At 35.9% G+C, this 18,735-nt stretch overlaps 2 protein-coding genes across 2 annotated transcripts in view; both read right to left on the bottom strand.

Annotated features, from left to right (window-relative positions):
* The window catches only part of LOC141516451 (trichosurin-like), a 113,490-nt gene extending 108,569 nt beyond the window's left edge, over nucleotides 1-4,921 (bottom strand). The window contains exon 1 of the mRNA XM_074227523.1: nucleotides 4,658-4,921. The gene's annotated coding sequence lies outside the window, so the exon portion shown is untranslated. The remainder of the gene's footprint in view (nucleotides 1-4,657) is intronic.
* A 5,899-nt stretch (nucleotides 4,922-10,820) lies between these two features.
* LOC141516425 (beta-lactoglobulin-like) lies at nucleotides 10,821-17,649 on the bottom strand. The gene is made up of 6 exons (XM_074227507.1): nucleotides 17,527-17,649; nucleotides 15,682-15,809; nucleotides 14,426-14,496; nucleotides 13,159-13,275; nucleotides 11,426-11,521; nucleotides 10,821-10,837 (listed from the first exon to the last, which is right to left on the bottom strand). The coding sequence occupies exons 1-6, from the start codon at nucleotides 17,620-17,622 to the stop codon at nucleotides 10,821-10,823; spliced, it is 525 nt and encodes a 174-aa protein (XP_074083608.1). The 5' UTR covers nucleotides 17,623-17,649.
* Between the last annotated feature and the right edge of the window lie 1,086 nt (nucleotides 17,650-18,735).

Here is an 18,735-nt window from a genome sequence, read left to right as displayed (position 1 = left end):
AAGAGAAGTCTGTGTCACTGGGGTTTCACATATATTCAGTTGAAACAAGAATAGCTTCAAGAGCATTCAACTCAGAAATGGTAAGGGTATCAAACAACTGGTAAGAAAGATAGGACAGGGGGTGGCTAGGTGGTGCAGTGGATAAAGCACCGACCTTGGAGTCAGGAGTACCTAGGTTCAAATCAGGTCTCAGACACTTAATAATTACCTAGTTGTGTGGCCTTGGGCAAGCCACTTAAACCCCATTTTGCCTTGCAAAAACCTAAAAAAAAAAAAAAGATAGGACAAGGAAAACTTACTAGCATCGGATACAGCTGGTACTGATTAGCAACTCTCTTGTCCATATGCAGTTCTGGGTCACAATTTCAGATCAGAAAGGAGCATTGGTCACAAGGAAAAAATAAGCTGGCCACAGTTCCAAGACAAAGAGAAACATTAGTATTTGCAACTGCAAGAGATTAAGAACCTTTCTAGGTAAAGAAGCACAAATTAGGAGCAATGATAACAATTTTCCCACAACATACCACCTTGGAGGCACTGAAAACCTGAAGAACCCAGAAGTGCCTCTAAAAAGAGCAACACAAAAAACCTCAACATTTAGGGCAGTGCCTCCCCATCCCCAAGTGAGCAGAGTCCAACTTCAGCATAAAATTCAAAGTCAAGAAAGGACCTGGAAAAGTGAGCAAACAACCAAAAAAACCTAATTTGACCATAAAAATCTATGACAGCAGAAAGGAAGAACAAGATATAAACTCAGAAAACAGCTATGTGAAAACAGCTACAAAGCCTTAAAAAATGCTAATTGAACCCAAGTACAACAAAGATTCCCAGAAGAGTTAAAGAAAGAGATGAGTAGTAGACGAAAAATTGGGAAAAGAAATGACAATGGTACAAGAAAACTATGAAAAGAGAATAAACACCTTGAGAAATTTGTCCCAGATATAAGTACTTGGTTTTGATTGTTTGCTTAAAGTAGTATATAGAGAATCCTTCACATTATCATAGAAGGTTTGTAAGGGGTAGGGAGAAGAGGGGCAGTTATACTATAGTATACCCAAGCATTAATTTAATACACACACAAAAGCATATACATATATGTACTGGTGTATATATACACATAGGCACATATATATATGTAAATATTAAGCAACTTCTATGAGTCAGGTATTATGCTAGACATTGAGACTACAACAGTGCCTATTGTCAAGCAGTTTACATCCTATTCAGAAAGGTATCATTCACACATATAGCGAATCCAAGGTCACGAGAGAAGGCAAACTCATAATCAATCATAGGGAAAAAAAGCAGAGATTTTACAGGGTAGGTGGTGGCCCATAAGATGAGCCTTAAAGAATATCAAGTATTCTTAGAGCTGGAGGTGAAGAGGGAGTGAGTACATTGTAGATAAAGATTGCAATTTGCTCATAACATGGTAGAAGAAAATGAAATGACAAGTTCAGAGAATGGTACATAGATTCGTTTACCCAGAATGTAGGGTGGGTAAAGGAAAAGTAATAGGAAATAATATGGAAAGGTAGAAATTGCAGCTGGTATCCATCAAAGAAAACTTTCTACTGTATTCAGTATCCTGTGTCTTTGAATAATTTTGAATCTCAATCTTGCTTTCACATAGCATGATTCAATCAGCCAATGCATACCCAAGGAAGGCACTTTTATTTTTATATCAGCCTCAATCAGTTTTACAATAGAGTATAACTCTTGTTGCAAAATAATACAACCAAGCAAAATATAAATATTTCATTGTTCATCACTCTGAATTATCTGCACTAGTGTCTTCTCATCTTTTCTTGATTTAACTCTAAATTAGACAATGAAGAGAATTTGCAACTAGAAAATTCAAAGTTTCTCTACAACAGAGAAATACTACAATATCAGGAATTTGTTACTAATTTTTTTCACAGAATTCAAAATATATCTTAACCTGCTATCTCCAGATTTTCATGGTTCTGATGATACAATTATCATGGTACTCTCTCTGAAGAGAGGAATCATTGGCTTAGAACATAGACATAAAGACCCTTTGAACAAAAAGATGAGTTGGGTGGAGGCAGATCAGAGCTTAGCTCCTCATAATTCAATCAATTTAAGGAGGATAGCATGATGTTAAAAGAGTCTTGGATTTGGAGGCAGGATTAGAATCCTGGTTCTGTTCCTAAGGATCTATTTCACATCACAAGTGACTCCATCTCTTTGCATCTCCTGTTTCCTGCTGTGTAAAATTAGGAAGTTGGATTAGATGACCACTTAGGTCTCTTAGAAATCTAGCTCTAAATCCATGATCAGGATGGGCACTTTTGACATCCATGATACTTTTCCATGCCTTACTTGCATGGGATGCTGGAAACAAAGTCATTACTCCATCCCTAGTTTCCTAAATAGTAAATCTATCAAGACTAAACCACACTGCTGGGATCTATAACTAATGTACTAAATGTACTTAAAGCTTTTCCAACTTGATGGAAGCTTCCAAATTCTTGTGAATCTACAACATGGCTTTTGAGAACCCATGTGACCCCCAAGCCAATCTGGGACAATATCTAAATAGAAAATTAGTCATAAACAAGTACTAGAGGACCTTACCCCTTTATCTGTTATACTAAAATAGCATATAATTTTAGCAATTTTTTTTGGTGACTTCACCAATTGTTCATGATCCATGCCATTGTTCCCCCCAGGAAATTACACAGGGGAAGAAACCATAACTGCTCCAACATTTGGATATTATTCTTACTCTTTCTCTTCCTCCTTCTACTTGGTTCTATTTGTTCCAAGACACAAGATGTAGAGACCAAAAGAAGACTTTCTCTGAATTTCCCCTTAAAAGGAAATGTCTATAATCCCACTTAAATGACCTTGTGCTCTTTGTTTCCCCAAAATATTATTGAGCTAAGTTTCTTCACAAGTTTGCTAAGGATTATTGGCAACCATCATAGAAAGCTATTTATAAAAAGCAATTCCAGAAAGGTAACTCTTAAATTATTATATTAGTTTTAGTTTTATGTGCCACAAGGCAAAAAAAAAGTGAAATGTTAAAGTCTTAACCCTAAGCCTTAGAAAAGTTTGCCAGTATGTGGGAAAGGATGTCTTGCCCTAACCAAGAGAAGAGAATGTTTCCCATAGTCCCCAGGGATTTCCTTCACAGATCTCAGGAGCGTTTCCCTTTCGTACATTTGCAACAAGCCAATCTGATGAAAGGGGGAAAAAACACTTTCCAAGAAAGAGTGGTACACTGCATATTCAGCTGTAACTGGAATTTTCAGAAAATTCTTGTGAATGACTGGAATAAGTTCTATCTAGATGAGAGGCTTCCATTTGCCAGAAATAAAACTCCCAACCAATCAACCTTGCAAGTATAAACAAAATGTTAAGATGGCACAGTCATGGAAGAGAATGGGCAGGGGGTGAGTAAGCTGCATTGACCTCAATGTCTTGTAGAACTTCAATGGATGTCCTTGATGTAGATTCTGTGTTCAACAGGTTGAATCCTATCTATGCCCATCTTTTCCTATGATATTTTTGTCCATATCCTCCCTCTTAGCCTCTTAATATTGAAGGGTACTAGTATATCATTTAAGCATACTTCCTAGATGCAGCCTATCTCTTCAATAATTGTTGAATTAAGGTGAACTGAATTTAATTGACTTTAATTAAAAACAAATTAATTGGTTAGGATGAGAAGGATTTGGGGAAATTAGGAGAAAAGACAGAGCAGTCATCACCGAAATTTTTGCTTGTTTGTTTGTGTATCCCTGTCATTTTTTAATTAAACATTCATCATATATATATATATATATATATATATATATATATATACACAATATATAAATTTTCTCATTTACAAATAATATATGTGTAGTTGTTCCATTAGTTCAGTTATGTCCTCTTCATAAACACATTGAGATTTTCTTGGCAAAGATACTACCATGGTTTTCCATTTTCTTCTTCAGTCCATTTTACAAACTAGAAAGTGTCTGAGGCCAGGTGTGGATTCAGGTCATCTTCAATCTAAACCTGGCCCTCCAAACACCTAACCCTAACCCACCTGCTATGGTGCTAAATTAATGACATATATTATAAAACTTGAACAAAAATAGAAATATAAAAAAGAGGAGAAAAAGTTGAAATAATATTTGATCCTAGAGTTTATTGGTAGCCACTAGAATGTTGAGAACAAAGATTATATATTCAAATCTGAGCCTTGATAACCAATTTTTGTCTGGTGTGTAGAACCTAGATTGAAGAAGAAGAGGTTAGGAATAGAAAGATCAACCAGAAGGCACCTAAAATAGTCCAAGAGAGAGGTGTTGAGGTCTAGGACTAGGATGGTGATTGTATGAGTGGAGAGGAGTCATCAGGGAAAGACACGGAGGAAGAAGTGACAAGAACTGACAACTGACTGGATACATAAGGAGAGGGAGAGTGAAAAGAAGAGAAAGACAATAAGGTTATCAACCCAGGTGACTAGAAAGATGGTAGTACTCTCAACAGAAGCAGAGAGATTTGGAAGAGGAATAGATTTTGGTGGAAAGATATTGGAATGAAATTAGGACTCTGTCTCAACCCATTTGTGCCTACTTATCCAGTGTGACTCACTCTTGTTTCCCTCAAAAAAAAAAGTGAGAAGTGAATTTCTTACCTGTCTTGGCCACAAGAGTGCAAACTCCCTCTCCTCTCCAAAGGAATATTGCCATTGTTTGAAAGAAAGCAGTGAGCAGGTAAGCTAGAATGTGAAAGGAATTTTTTCAAAGTTATGTGCTAAAGCTTACTGCTACAGCTGTTCAAATATTAAGTTACATCCTTGAAGCACTCATTTCTACTTCATAAAGGAAGTTGGGAGCTTGCAGAGAGAGAAGGAGAGAACAGAATAGATAGTTATTGGAAAGGGGTGGAATTGCTGACAAGTTGAACAACTGGCTATTGCTAGAAGTCAAAAATGCAACCTATCTTCCCACCCTTGAATGATTTACCACATACCCTTTGGGTACTGGGTACTGGGATCCCAGTGGAGCATCTAGCCCTTTTGCCAGTTGGCTACAGTGCAGCCCTCTGGAACCTGTGGAGAAATAGAATACTTTAGCCCATCACTTTAGCATTCCTCTGCACCAGCTCCAGAAGGGTCTGCAGCTAAGAGAACTCAGTTCCAGGAACCTCAGAGCTAATTCCCATAAATCATAACTATGGTTCTACTTCGGAGTATACCAAAAACATATCCAGATAATATAGCCCTCCCCTTATTCATTTCTTTCCTGGTCATGAGACTGTAATTAGCCTGGCTCAATGCTAAGGTTCAGGAAGCCATTTATTTCCTCTTGGCCTCTGAAGAAGAGCAAACAAAGTTAATTAAAAACAAGCACAGTGACTGCATCAGACTGTATAAATCCTCCATAGAACCCTGCAGGGGAAAAGAAGATGGGAGGAAAGGAGAGCTGCTGATTTGTGAAAACAGATTGGGCAAACACAGGTGTTATGGTCACAGGGCCATCAAAAGAGACATTACTTCTCAATTCTTCTCCTCTCCTCAACCAAGATGTTCCCATAGCTCAGAAAGTAAGATGGAAGCATTATCTACAGACAATTCTTTTTCATATATTACTGCCAAATAAAATGGCAATTACTTGTAAAAGATCTACTTGTCACTCATAACCTGTAGAGCTTCTCAGGTGACTGATAGTGGGAAGTCCATAAACAGTCTAATAGGACTTTCAACTAGGGGCCAGATCATTACACAGATTCAAGTGTAGGTCAAAAACTTGCAAAACTCAGACTAGGGGGTAGGAATTAAACTTTGCACTAAATCACCCTACTTTGGGAACACATTTACAGATTCATAGAAATGACACAACACTCAGTACTCAAAAAATGCAGTAGAAGGACCCTAGAGGACACATGCTCATCCTAGACCTTCCTTCCAGAAGTATAAAAAGCCTGGACCTAACATATAGTCCAAAGTCAGGTAGACTGGAAGAATAGACAAAAAGATTTTTAAAAAATCTCACCATAAAGAGCTATTATAATGACAGTAACATTCAAAACACAAACTCAGAGGAGAAAGATTACAAAATAGCTAAAGGCAAAGTGAAACCTAATTTGAACATAAGTTCAATGAGAATTCCAGGGAAAGATGAAGCAAGAGATGAGAATTTTTTGTAACTGAAATGAAAATGCTAAAGAAAGAAATGAAGAATAAATAGAACTACTAAAGAAAGAAAGAATTGGGAAAGTATCTTGTAATAAAAGGTATATAAAACCTCATCCAAGCAACAAATACCCTAGAAAAAACCAAATGGAAGGCAATGATCCCATGAGACAACAAGAAATAATCAAAGTCCAAAAACTGAAGGAAAAAAAGTAGAAGAAAATTTAAGGTCTTTCATAGCAAAACCAACCAGTCAAGAAATGGATTAAGCAGAGGTCATTTAAGAATCATTGAAGGAGGGCAGCAAGGTGGCACAGCAGATAGAACACTGGCCCTGGAATTGGGAGGACCTGAGTTCAAATTTGACTTCAGACAATAATTGCCAAGCTGTGACTTTGGGCAAGCCACTTAACCTCATTGCCTTGCCAAAAAAAAAAAAAAAAAAAAGAAAATTCCAAGAATATTTTAGGCAAAATTCAATGCTTCTAGGTCAAGGAATAATACTTCAATTAGTCAGAAAGAATTAAGCTACCAAAGGACTCCAGTCAGAATCACACAAGATTTAGCAGCCATCTTTTAAATGAGCAGAGACATTGGAATATGATATTCCAGAAGAATAACTTATCCTAAAAAATCCTACAGAGAAAAACATCAGAGCTACATAGACACTTTGAAGAGCAGTAGTCCAGAGAAATATTTTTAAAATTAATGATGAGGGGCAGTTGGGTGGCACAGTGGATAGAGCATCTGCCCTGGAGTCTGGAGGACCTGAGTTCAAATCCAACCTCAGACACTTAATAATTGCCTAGCTGTGTGACTTTGGGAAAGTCACTTAACTCCATTGTCTTGAAAAAAAAGAAAGAAATTAATCATGAGTTAACAATCGTAAGGGACTAAACAAGAACAGATAAACATTCTAACATTGAGAAATGATACATACTCTCAAAACTCTATCACAATCAGGGATAAAGAAAGTCTAATTAGATAGAGGCCCTGAGAAAAGTTCTGACATGTTTTGATGAACTTAAAGAAAAATGTAAAGGGAAGCGAAGAAGAACATTCTGGAGGGCTAAAAGGAGTAGAAAATTGGATAAATTACCTCATATAATTGGTGAGTATAAGATTAAGTTTAAAATGCAAGGATAAAAGGAGAGGAGAAATAAGCAACACATGAATAACCCTCTGATCTGAAATAGATAAAAAGGGAATAATATAAAAAATATACATGTATATATAAACACATACAAATACACAGCTAGGAAGTGAGATTTGGGGGAAGTTGTAAAATTCAAAAATAAATAAATAAATAAATTTTAAACATAAAAAAAAAAACAAATACGCAGTTGAGAACAAAAACACATTTCACTCACCCAGGAAACAAAGGGGAAGAAAGGAGAATTAGAAAGAGAGTAAATAAAAACCTCTAAACACCTAAAAATATTTATAGTAGCTCTTTATTTAATCACAAAAAATTAAACTGAAGAGAGGCCCATCAGTTGAGGAGTGAATAACAAATTTTGGTATTTGAATGTGATAGAATGCTATTGTGCTATACAAAATGATTAAGGGTATGGTTTCAGAGAAATTCAGGAAGATTTTATAACCTAATTGTGAAAGCAGACCTAGGAAAACAAATTATACAATAATGACATTATAAAGATAAACAGCTTTGAATGATTTGGGAACTCAATGATCAATTTCACTTCCAAAGGACTCCAGCTCCAAATTGATAGCAGACAGAAATAGGTATTAGACTTAGAGTAAGGACTAAAACAGGGTTTTGTTTTGTCTTGTTTATAAATGGTCATTGTGGGAATTTGTTTTCCATCACTATATTTGTTTTTAATAGAGGTTTTATTTTTTTCTTTTTCAATTGAAAATTGAGGGAGAAAATGGGATTTTGGTTTTTGAAAAAAATTAATTTTAAAAAATGAAAGCATTGACCAGAAGACCTTGGGAAATATTTCCCAGCTCAAAATTTATGATTCTGTGCTCCTACACAGGTTCTCCTAAACTTAAAGCTCCAAAAGGGACAGTTTTCCCCTTAGTTCTGCTCCAGAATGACCTCTATTGAGCACAGAGGATCTGGGTTCAAGTCTCAGTTTGGTCATTTATTCTCTGAGTGACCTTGGGCAATTCATTTAGTTTCTTTGGGATTTATTTGTAAAATAAGGGAATCGAACTATATGGCCCCTGCATTCCTTCAAGTTCCAAGTCTAATATTATTACTTTTCTCCCTAAGAAAAACTAATCTTTTCCCCCCACAGTTCCTTTGTCTAGGATCTTTTCAATAATTAATAAGCATTTAAAGGTCTACTATGTGTCAGTCACTTTGCTAAATTCTGGTAATACAAAAAAGAGAAAGAGATAGTCCCTTCTCTCAAGGAGATAACAATTTAATGGGGGGAGGGGTGTTCAAGCAAACAAATAAATACAAACAAACCATATACAGGATGAATAGAAAATAAGAGAGAAAAGGACTAGAATTAAGAGCAGTTGGGAAAGGCTTCCTATAAAAGATTTTAATTTGGATTTAAAGAAAATCAGGGAAGTTGATAGATGAAGATAGGAAAGAACATTCCAGGCTTGGTTAAACAGGCAGAGAAAATACCCAGAGCTATAAGATGTTCGTGAAACTAAAATGAGACTGATGTCACTCAAGTGAAGACTATACAACAGGGAATAAGGTGTGAGAAAACTGGAAAGGTAGGAGGGCAGCAGGTTATGAAAGGCTTTGAATGTCAAAGGATTTTATATTTGATCTTAGAAAGAATACAGAGCAACTGGAATTAATTTCATGGGAAGTGACATGGTCAAACTTGTGTTTTAGGAAAATTGCTTTCATGACTTAATAAAGGATGTATTAGAGTGGGAAGATGCTTGAGGTAGATAGACCCACCAAGAGCCTATGGCCATAGTCCAGGTCTGAGATGATGAGGATTTGAACCAGAGTAGTGTTAATGTCAGAGGAGAGAATGAGGCATAAATGAAAAATATTGAAAAGGTAAAATTGACAGACCTTGACAACAACTTGGACAGGAGGGATCTGACTGGGAATGGGGAAGGGGATGGTAAGAGATAGTAGAGAATCCAGAAAGACTTGGGTTGTGAACCTGAGGGACTAGGAGGGTGTTGTTGCCCTGCAGTAATAGGAAAGGTAAGAGGTGGGAAGGATCTAAAGAGAAAGAGTTTTAGTGCATGTTGAATTTAAGGCATCTACTGAACAAACAGTTGAACTGCTAAAACACAATGGGAGATGCAAAATTAGGGGCCAATATGGAGCTGAGGCAGGAAAAATAGATTGAGAATTATCAGCATAGAGTTGGCAATTAAATCCTTTAGATGCTGATGAGAACACCAAAGAAAGTTAAAGAGAAGAGCACCCAAGACAGAACCCTAGAGAAGGCACTAATAATGCTTGTTGATTTGACTGTTAACTTAGTAGTACATAATATGATCAAGGTGGGATTCTGTACATAACAGACTAAAATTTTGAAACCTGTACTTAAATGACCTATAACCAACTAGAATGTTTTAATTTCACCCAAATCACCCTCTAATTCAATACACAGAGTTCTCAGGAGTAAATGCGGAATGGGTTTATTTACTACAAAAAAAAGAAACATCTCAGAAAGAAAGCATAAGATGCTCAGGACAGAAACATGGTAGGCATCACTTTCTTGAATAAAAAGAAGAAAGTGGAAAAAAATCAAATGGCATCCTTGGTTTTCAGTATATTAGGGATTTCAGAATGGGAACTGCCATAGATTCTGCCTTGCTGAGAGGTGATCTTGGAAATGGATAACTTCCTCTGCTTTCCCTGTGAATAATGAAAGGTGAAAAAAAATTACAAATTACTTGAATGAGCAAAGGAAAAATGCCAAGGGATGTCAATTTCTTACCTGGATCACAATTCATTGTTGTGAAAATTATTGGAAAATAATTCCACATTATTTTGCAATGAAATTGGGGGGAAATTGCTCACACATTTGACTAGAAAGAATTGATTCCCCACCACCACCACCACCACCACCACCACTACATGTCCAATGTCTCTGAACGTAAAAAACATAAAAGTATGGGCCCTATTTTTCAGTAAACTACACTGCACAGCTGAGGGTAGAATACAATTGGAAACAATATTATGCAGCAGTCTGAAAAAGGTAGAGTGTCAGAAGACTTAGATTCTAGTCCTAATTCTTGCACTTTATAATATTGGTCACATCCATTCCCTTCTTTGCATCTCAATTTTCCCATATGTAAAAGGAGAAGCTATATTAGATCATTTCTCTGGTCTTTTTCATAGCTTTTGCTTATCTTTGATCGCCCTTTCACAAGGTCTTCACAAGATTTGATTTCCTGGCTTTCCATGTCAAGGAAGTGACCATTTCAAAGAGGATTAAATATAGCAAGTGTAAATATCATCCCCCAAAAGAAGCAAATCTAGCCTGTGAAATTTAGAATTGGCAAAGCAGGTCCTCTAAATCTTAACCTAAATCTACTCATGGAGAATTATATTACAAATATGGCCCCTTTAGCTTCTAAGAAACAGGGGAAAATCTTTACCACACAATTATAGGGATCACCACATGCTGAAATCTCATAAATGTAGAAAGCTGTAGAAAGCATTTTCCCCAAAGAAATAAGTGAAACACAAGCTTACCTAAACATGGCACATGTCTGTGGGAAAAGAAAGAAATACTTGAGTGACATCATTTGGTGAAAAAAGAAATTGCCTTTGGAAGCAAAATCACTACAACTGAAATCATACAGCAAAAGTACTCCTGCAAAAGGTAGGGAGGTAAATCTTTCATCCTCACAAAACCCAGAAAGGGCTTCCTTTGATATTCACACACACACACACACACACACACACACACACACACACACACACACTCCAGTCCATGAATGGAGGAAAGAATTTTGATAAGAATGACTAAAGTTTTCCTGGTTACAATAAAATACCAACACAATTAAATGTCACTGTTGATAAATAGGTATAATTTTTTTAATGTGTTCTAGTGGGGATGTAAATCACTGACCTTCCCTCTCTGGGTTATATTTTATACTGGCTCAAATTCATTCACAGACAAACCAGAGAGGATCTGGAGGATATATATGATGATGAACCAAAAGAAGGCAATTCTCTACAAGAGAAAACTTTGATCTCTTTACTTATTAGAGACTAGTAAGAACCATTTCAATTTATATAATTCTTCATTTAGATATCTATTTTCTGGATAATGTGCTTAAATCTGAGGTACCTACCTTTTGTACGAACTTCAATCACTGAATAGGGCATGGCCAAAGTCCTGACAATGTTCTGAAATTCTTTCATGCCCTTGTTTTCCTCTGGTCGTCTGACTGTGGAGTTAAAATTTTAAGTCATTTTATTTATTTTTCTAAGACCTTACTAAGAATGCAGAGAAGATATGTTCCTATATATCTTGTTAGGTCATACATAGCAGCCTGCATACTAGAATCTCTATAATCCTTATGCAGGTTATTAAGAAACTGATCTATTACTACTATTATTAATATAGTATAATAGTAATAATATTCATTTGCCTAGAGTGCTGAAATTTTTTAAGGAATTTCTCATATATAGCCTCATTTACATAATTCATAGGAAGGAAATCAGTCAAATTCTCTGAAACATTTGGTTGATTCAATTATACTAATTAATAAAGTAACATGTAAGTACAGACTTTACAGAAGAACATATGTGTATTCTTTTTCATGCTCTGTGTTTAAAATTAAATCTGGTCCCTACTTTGCTACCCTTGATATACATCATGCCCCATTAGTCAATATTCAAACTATAATCCAGGTGACATAAAATTATTTAAAGGGTTATGTAGTCCTTAAAATTCTTTATAAACATCAACTATTTCTACTGATATTCATTCAAAAGTAGATATGGCACAGCAATTCATTATAGTATATCCTTTACCCAATTAGTTTAACATATTGTTCATTATCTATTTCACAAATTACATCAAGGTTTTGTACTCCTTCACCAAAGAAAATTACAATTCCTTGACCAGAGGATAGTTTTTGAGTTACTGAGACTGAAAAGATCACCCTGCAGCACATGGTGATGAACCTCTCTGAACTTAACTAGGCTGGATAACAGGCGAAGTCTATCACTGAATCTTTCTACGCTTATAACCTTTCCAGTTTTGGTAATATTTGCCAGAGTTTATGCTCTAAGCAAAGTCATGAGCCAGGGTTACTTCACATCATGACATCATGATGAGAAATCAAAAGTAGGATTCTCTCTCTCTCTCTCTCTCTCTCTCTCTCTCTCTCTCTCTCTCTCTCCCCCTCCATCCCATATTTTCAGTCATCTTTTTAATCATTTCAGACATTTTTTGACCCCATTTAGAGTTTTCCTGGTAAAGATACTAGAGTCGTTTGCCATATCCTCCTTCTGCTAATTTTACAGATGAAGAACTGAGTAAAATAAGGTTAAATGACTTGACCAAGATCACACAACTAGTAAGCGACTGAGGCCAGATTTGAACTCAGGAAGATGAGTCCTGGGTCAAAGGCCTAGTGTACTATCCAATAGCTACCCTGCATATACATACATACATATATATATATATATATATATATATATATATATATATATATGCATGCATATTACTTATTTCAAATATTATATATGTATTTATACTTAAACACTAGAGAGAGAGACAGAGGGAGACAGAGAGAAATATGTAGGCTCAATTTGTATTAGTTGTATTGACTAGATGATTATTAATCTTCTGATTTCCATTGGACCCTAATCTGGTCCCCAGACAGTACCATAATGGTTAGCCTGTTGACTTCCCCTTTTGAAACTGAACTCTTTGACCATTCTTTGTATCTAATATATTTCATGACACATTAATAAAGCCTTAAACTGGCTGTTGACTGATTAGTTTCTTGATGTGTGTTATTAATGGTGATGTGTTGCCATATCTCATTCAAACTTGAAAGAATAAGATACATACCATAGTGAGCACATGCCATTTTCTCTTGGGCATTGTTGTTCTCCAAACAAACCAGAATGTAGTTGTCATAATCAGTTTGTATCACAGAGAATGTGTACAAGGCAGACTCTGAGGCAACTAGAACAAAAGCCATGAGGAAAAGACTAAATTCTCTTTAATCTAAAACATTTGGGTTGCTACTTTAAAAATCAATTTAACTTTTACCCATCAATTCCACAGGAACAAGGAATAGTTCACTAAGGGATATAAAAGGAAACTCTTTTTGGTTTTTACTCTCTTTATCCCCACCCCTTGCAGTTTCCATAACTGGTGCTAATATTCAACAATGCTTCCTAATTTTCTAAAGCATACCTAACCTAAGAATTAGAATCTTGAATCAAATGTTTCATGTCTAATCCTATCCCTTAATACTCTTCCACATCTCAGTCCTTTCTAGGTCAATGTTCCCAAAGTTTGAAATCCTTACTTTCAATAAATGGATTCTTATTTCATAAGATTTTGAGCTGGACAGAACCTTTAGTGGTCATCCAGTCCATTTCTATCATTTCATAGATATTGAAACTGAGGCAAATAATTCTTCCAAGGTATAGTAATTTAGTAGCAGGTCAGGGATATAAATAGGGATTCTCAAAGTCTGAATCATCTGAAAAGTTTTTCTACTACCCATACTAATAATAATATCACAGATACATAAGTAAATGTCATAACTCTAGCAAGAAAAAAATCTCAGTACTTTATTTCCCAGTTTTGTTCTGAGGGGAAAAAAACATGTTCACATTCTTATATTAGTAATCAAATTCTATATTTGTGATCAGAGTTCAATAGTAAATACAAGGACCCATCCCCCATAGCATAATTTTCACAATTCATCTTTTAACTTTCTATTTATAAAAGCAGTCTCTCCTTAATTCTTTACATCATTCTGAACCCTAACGTACACCAAAGCAAGGAATCCTTTGTGTGGCATCATATCATCTGCCACCTTTCCAACTTTATTGGCTACTGCCTTAAGAAATTTTTTCTTAAACTTTAAAAACACTTTAATATTTCAGTTTTAAATTGACATCTCACTATCATTTCTCTTTAACCTGTAAAAAGAACCCAGTTATCAATATAGGTTTAAATTTTGGAATCTCAAAAAAAGAAAAAGGGTAAGAAAAAGCCCTTTTATTTTGTCAGCCATGGGAGAATATGCTTCCTTACTGGAGCAACATGCAAATAGGGACTGTTTAAGAAATATTTGGAACCAAGACCTGGCAATACCTACTATAGATCTCAAATTCAGCAGGTTTCTCAGTTTTCTTTAGAAGAAGTTTCTTCTCAACACACTTGTCAGTCCTGAAAAGTCAATCAAACTTGTCAGTCTTTTCTCAAACCCCACTTTTTATAAACCAACTACCAGGCTGTGGGACCAGAAGAATGAAGGGGAGTCAAGAATAATAAGGATAGTTTGAAGAGGTCATACCACACCTGATTCAATTGAGAATGAAGGAAAATCTGAGAAAGTATCTAGTTCTTTTTATCACTCTGAAGCAAATGACAAGCTAATTATTTGATTCAAATCAATTCTATTCAACAAATACTTTTGATTTGCTCAAATTAAACTTTTCTTGATAAATAAATTGATAGTTCATTAAGTCAGATAATTATTTATGTGTTAATAGAGGTTTTTATGAAAAACAAGCCAAACAATCAAGTGATTTACTGGATGTGGAAGGCTCTATAGCTTAAGGGAATATACTTTCAAGATGTAAAGTTCTCTACTTCCTTCCTAGGTACTATCTACCAGCTATGGAGAATTATAAATATCTTAATATTCTGAAGGTGCCAAGACCTTGCCCACAATTTCAGGTTCACTTCTTTTGATTTTTTCCCACCTGAAAGAGACAAACACAAGTTCCTGAATCCTACCAGTTTTAACCAAATTGCTGTTTGCTCTGATTTCCTTTTATTCTACCTAAAAGTCCTATAAATTAAATTTCTCTCATCATTGAGGCAATAAGAAAACACCAGATCCACCATTTGCATTCTGATGCTTTTTATCATTTATACAAGGTCCTATGCCTATGGTCAGAATGATTCGAGTCAGAGACTCAGGAAGGGACTTCTAAAATTCTATTTAGGGGAAAAGACTTGATTCCATTAGGATAAAATTTTGCTTTAGTAATCTGTGCCATGGAGGCAGCTAGGTGGCTCAGTGGATAGAGCACAAACCCTGGAGTCAGGAGGACCTGAGTTCAAATCTGGATTCAGGCACTTATTAGTTAATGTAGCTGTGTGACCTTGAGCAAGTCACTTAACCCCATTGCCTTGCAAAGAACAAAAACAATCAAACGCAAAAAATAATCTGTGCCAAGGTCTCTTGCGCTTTGTGGCTTGCTAAAAGCAAGGCCTAGTTTTCAGTATCATCCCCCAAAACCTGTCTAGTCAATTGCCTTAAAAATATCCCTCAAAGCTAACATTCTCTATTTCCTGATAGATTTTTTTTTTATTTTTATCATTTTAGGAGAATGTGGTACTTACTGCTCTAACACAACCAGTTCCAGATTGCCTTCAGGAGTCATGTTCACTTCCTTAATGTCCATACCCAATAAGGAAAGGGAGAAGCTCATGGTCTTTACTTCTTGTCTGAGATACCATGATCCTGTAATCTATAGAGAATATACTAATGAAACTCTACTAAGGGGTTCCCAAGAATAGCTGATCTCTTTCCTACTCCCCTCGTTATATCCTCCCCTGGATTTGAAGAATTTTAACTCCAAGGTTTATAGCATTGGCTTGAGTCTAAAAAACTTTATGTTAGAAATAGGGAGTCTTCCATTAATCCTGATCCAAGTCAGATATATACCATAGTTATTGGCAGATGCATAAGCAGAAATTTATAAAATCAATCCATCCAAGATCATTCCTGCAGTTTAATTCTGCTGAGAAATCTCTTATATGATAATATTCAAGAATTATGCAACAGGAAAAGAATATGGGTCAATTATTTAAGAAAGTTAAAGATAAGAAAAATGTTGCAGAAAGACCCACAAATTAAAAAAAACTCCAAAAGTGGAAAGTGGTCCCATAATATGTTGGAGAAAACCCACATGAAAATTCTATGGGAAAATATGGAACAAGAAAAATGTAAGATGAGAAGGCAGAGATGGACTGTGATGAGGAAGGAATTCCTACATTAATCACTGATCTACTAAGTATTGGAGAATTATAAATATCTTAAAATTTATGTGGTACTAAATTTGCTAGAATATTGTTAATATCATAGAATAATTCAAGGGAAATGTACAAATATTCATGTCTTACACATACAAAAAAAGAAATGAAATGAAATGAAAGAAAAGATGAATTTCCAAGTGCGGGAAACAATGAAGATGTCAAAAAGAGAGGATCCCTTCTAGGTTGCTCTCAGGGAAGTTATTAAACCCTAGTTACTTCATAACTATGGCATAGACAAGAAAGAATTCCTCTGAATGTCATAGGCAAGAAGGAAAACGACTTTTCTGAAAAGACAGTTCCATTCACACAAATCTTTTTCAATGGCCTAGAAAGTCACATCTTCAAGTACCCCTGGGTCTAAAGGTTTAATATTATAGAAAGAGGAAAAGAAGAGTAACCTATTGGGGGGGGGGGGGATAACAGAAAGAAAAGAGATTTGAAAAGAGAAAATAATAGAAGGGGGGAAGAGTTCCCAGTAGTATTAACCCCTGTTCTAGAGATACAATCGGAGTTCTCCCAGAGACAGCTTCCATTTCTGTGTTAGAGTCTCCAAACACTTTCTTCTGAGGAGTTTTCAGCCTAGCAGTCATTATAATAATGTTCTTCCCTCTAATTCTAGTATACTCCCTCCACAGATAGAGATATCTCTTTTTCAAACTATCTTAGAAAACAAAAAATATTTCCCAATATAGCCAAGATTTTTTTAAAATAAAATTCTGGTTAGGAAATAAAATCACCAGTTTAGGGGAAAAAATCTCAAAAAGAGAAAAATAAATACTACCACAAAATCACAGAAATATATAATCTTAAATTTGGAAAAGATTTCAGAGGTTATCACAGAGAGATATAAGACACCTCTCAAATGGTCACTGGACATTGATGATCACTAGGGAAGGGAAGCTAGCTCACTCTCCAGAATCAGTTCCATTGAAGTTTGGAATACATTATAACTATAAAGGAATTTTCCCTTACATCCAGTCTAAATGTGGTTCTAATGTGTAGGGAAAGGATATATACCCATAATAGACAAAAGAATTATTGCCTTCATACTCCATTGTCCTCTAGAAATCTGATTCACCCTGTCACCCCCTTCCTGACCCATTACTAAGAGCAACACTGCCCCAGACCAGCCCACCCACCTCCTCTTACCTTTTCAACAACTAAATTTTTCTCAAAGGGGATGTTTTCAATGGCCTGGATAGCACCCATGAGGGCCAATCCAATAGTGAGCAGAAGAAATTTCATGATGGTAGCTGATGGATCTCACTTCTCTGAGGTCTAGAGAGAGTGATAATGGATGAATCAACTCAGCAGAGCCGTATTTATAGAACAGGAGTTTGAGTTGCCCCATATACTAGAGCAGTACCATACCACCCACCCTCGAGCCTGATTCCTTGAAGTTCTAATGGTCCAGCTGGCAAGCCTTAGATGGCATTGCCATCCAGGAAAACAAAAGTTCTTCCAATCCACTAAACAAAAAGTCCTTCCAAAGAGAATGAATCTCATTTTCCTTTAAGTCTCTAACAGGAAAGATTCCATAGTCAGACCTGGCAAAATGAAACTCACAGTCTTTACAGAATGGACCCCTGATCAATTCTTGGTAGAAGATGTACCAGAGGGAGTTGGAGACTGGGTGCCAGGCTGGAAAAAAAATGACAACAACATTTCTATGAGCTCAAATATTATGAAATGCTGTTTAAATGGTGAGATAGAGAGAGGGTGAGAGAGAGAGAGAGAGAGAGAGAGAGAGAGAGAGAGAGAGAGAAAGTTAGTTCTTAGAGAGGTGTCCTAAACAAAGACAAGGAAAGCATATTCTAACAGCCAACCAGTATTCCTAAGAAGCATTTTATTTCATCACTGCCAAAATGTTTTGGCCTTCATTCCAAGAGACCTGACCTGAATTGGTGAGAAACACAAGGGACATACCCATCCTCTTCATTAAATCACAAGCCTTCCCCTCTAGTAAATGCTTCTCAAAACACCTTCCCTAGTAAATTTCTTATGTCTGCATCTGTTTCTAACCTTGCCATTATTTTGTTTCCCTATATTTATATGCAATTTCTCTTATTGTGATTTGAATTAATCCAACTTCACTTTGCCAAATAAATTAATTTTGTTTTTCATGACTTCTCCCTGTTGAGTCTATAAGCTCCATGAGGGCAAGAACCACGCATCTTTCAAGACATTAATCTCCTTACTGCTCCTGCACAAGTCAATACATCTCCAAATTCTGGATACATTCAGTGACTGACCCTCCTCATTTCCACCTCCCTGACTTCTCCAACCTCCTTCAAGTCACAAGTAAACTCCCTTTCTCTTTAACACTAGTGCATAATACTCTATTGGTTATCTCCAATT

The sequence above is a fragment of the Macrotis lagotis genome, chromosome 1, assembly GCF_037893015.1.
Source record: "Macrotis lagotis isolate mMagLag1 chromosome 1, bilby.v1.9.chrom.fasta, whole genome shotgun sequence".
NCBI classification, from domain to species: Eukaryota; Metazoa; Chordata; class Mammalia; order Peramelemorphia; family Peramelidae; genus Macrotis; species Macrotis lagotis.
The sequence above is the reverse complement of the archived record's forward strand: the minus strand, read 5'-3'. Positions and strand labels throughout refer to the sequence as shown.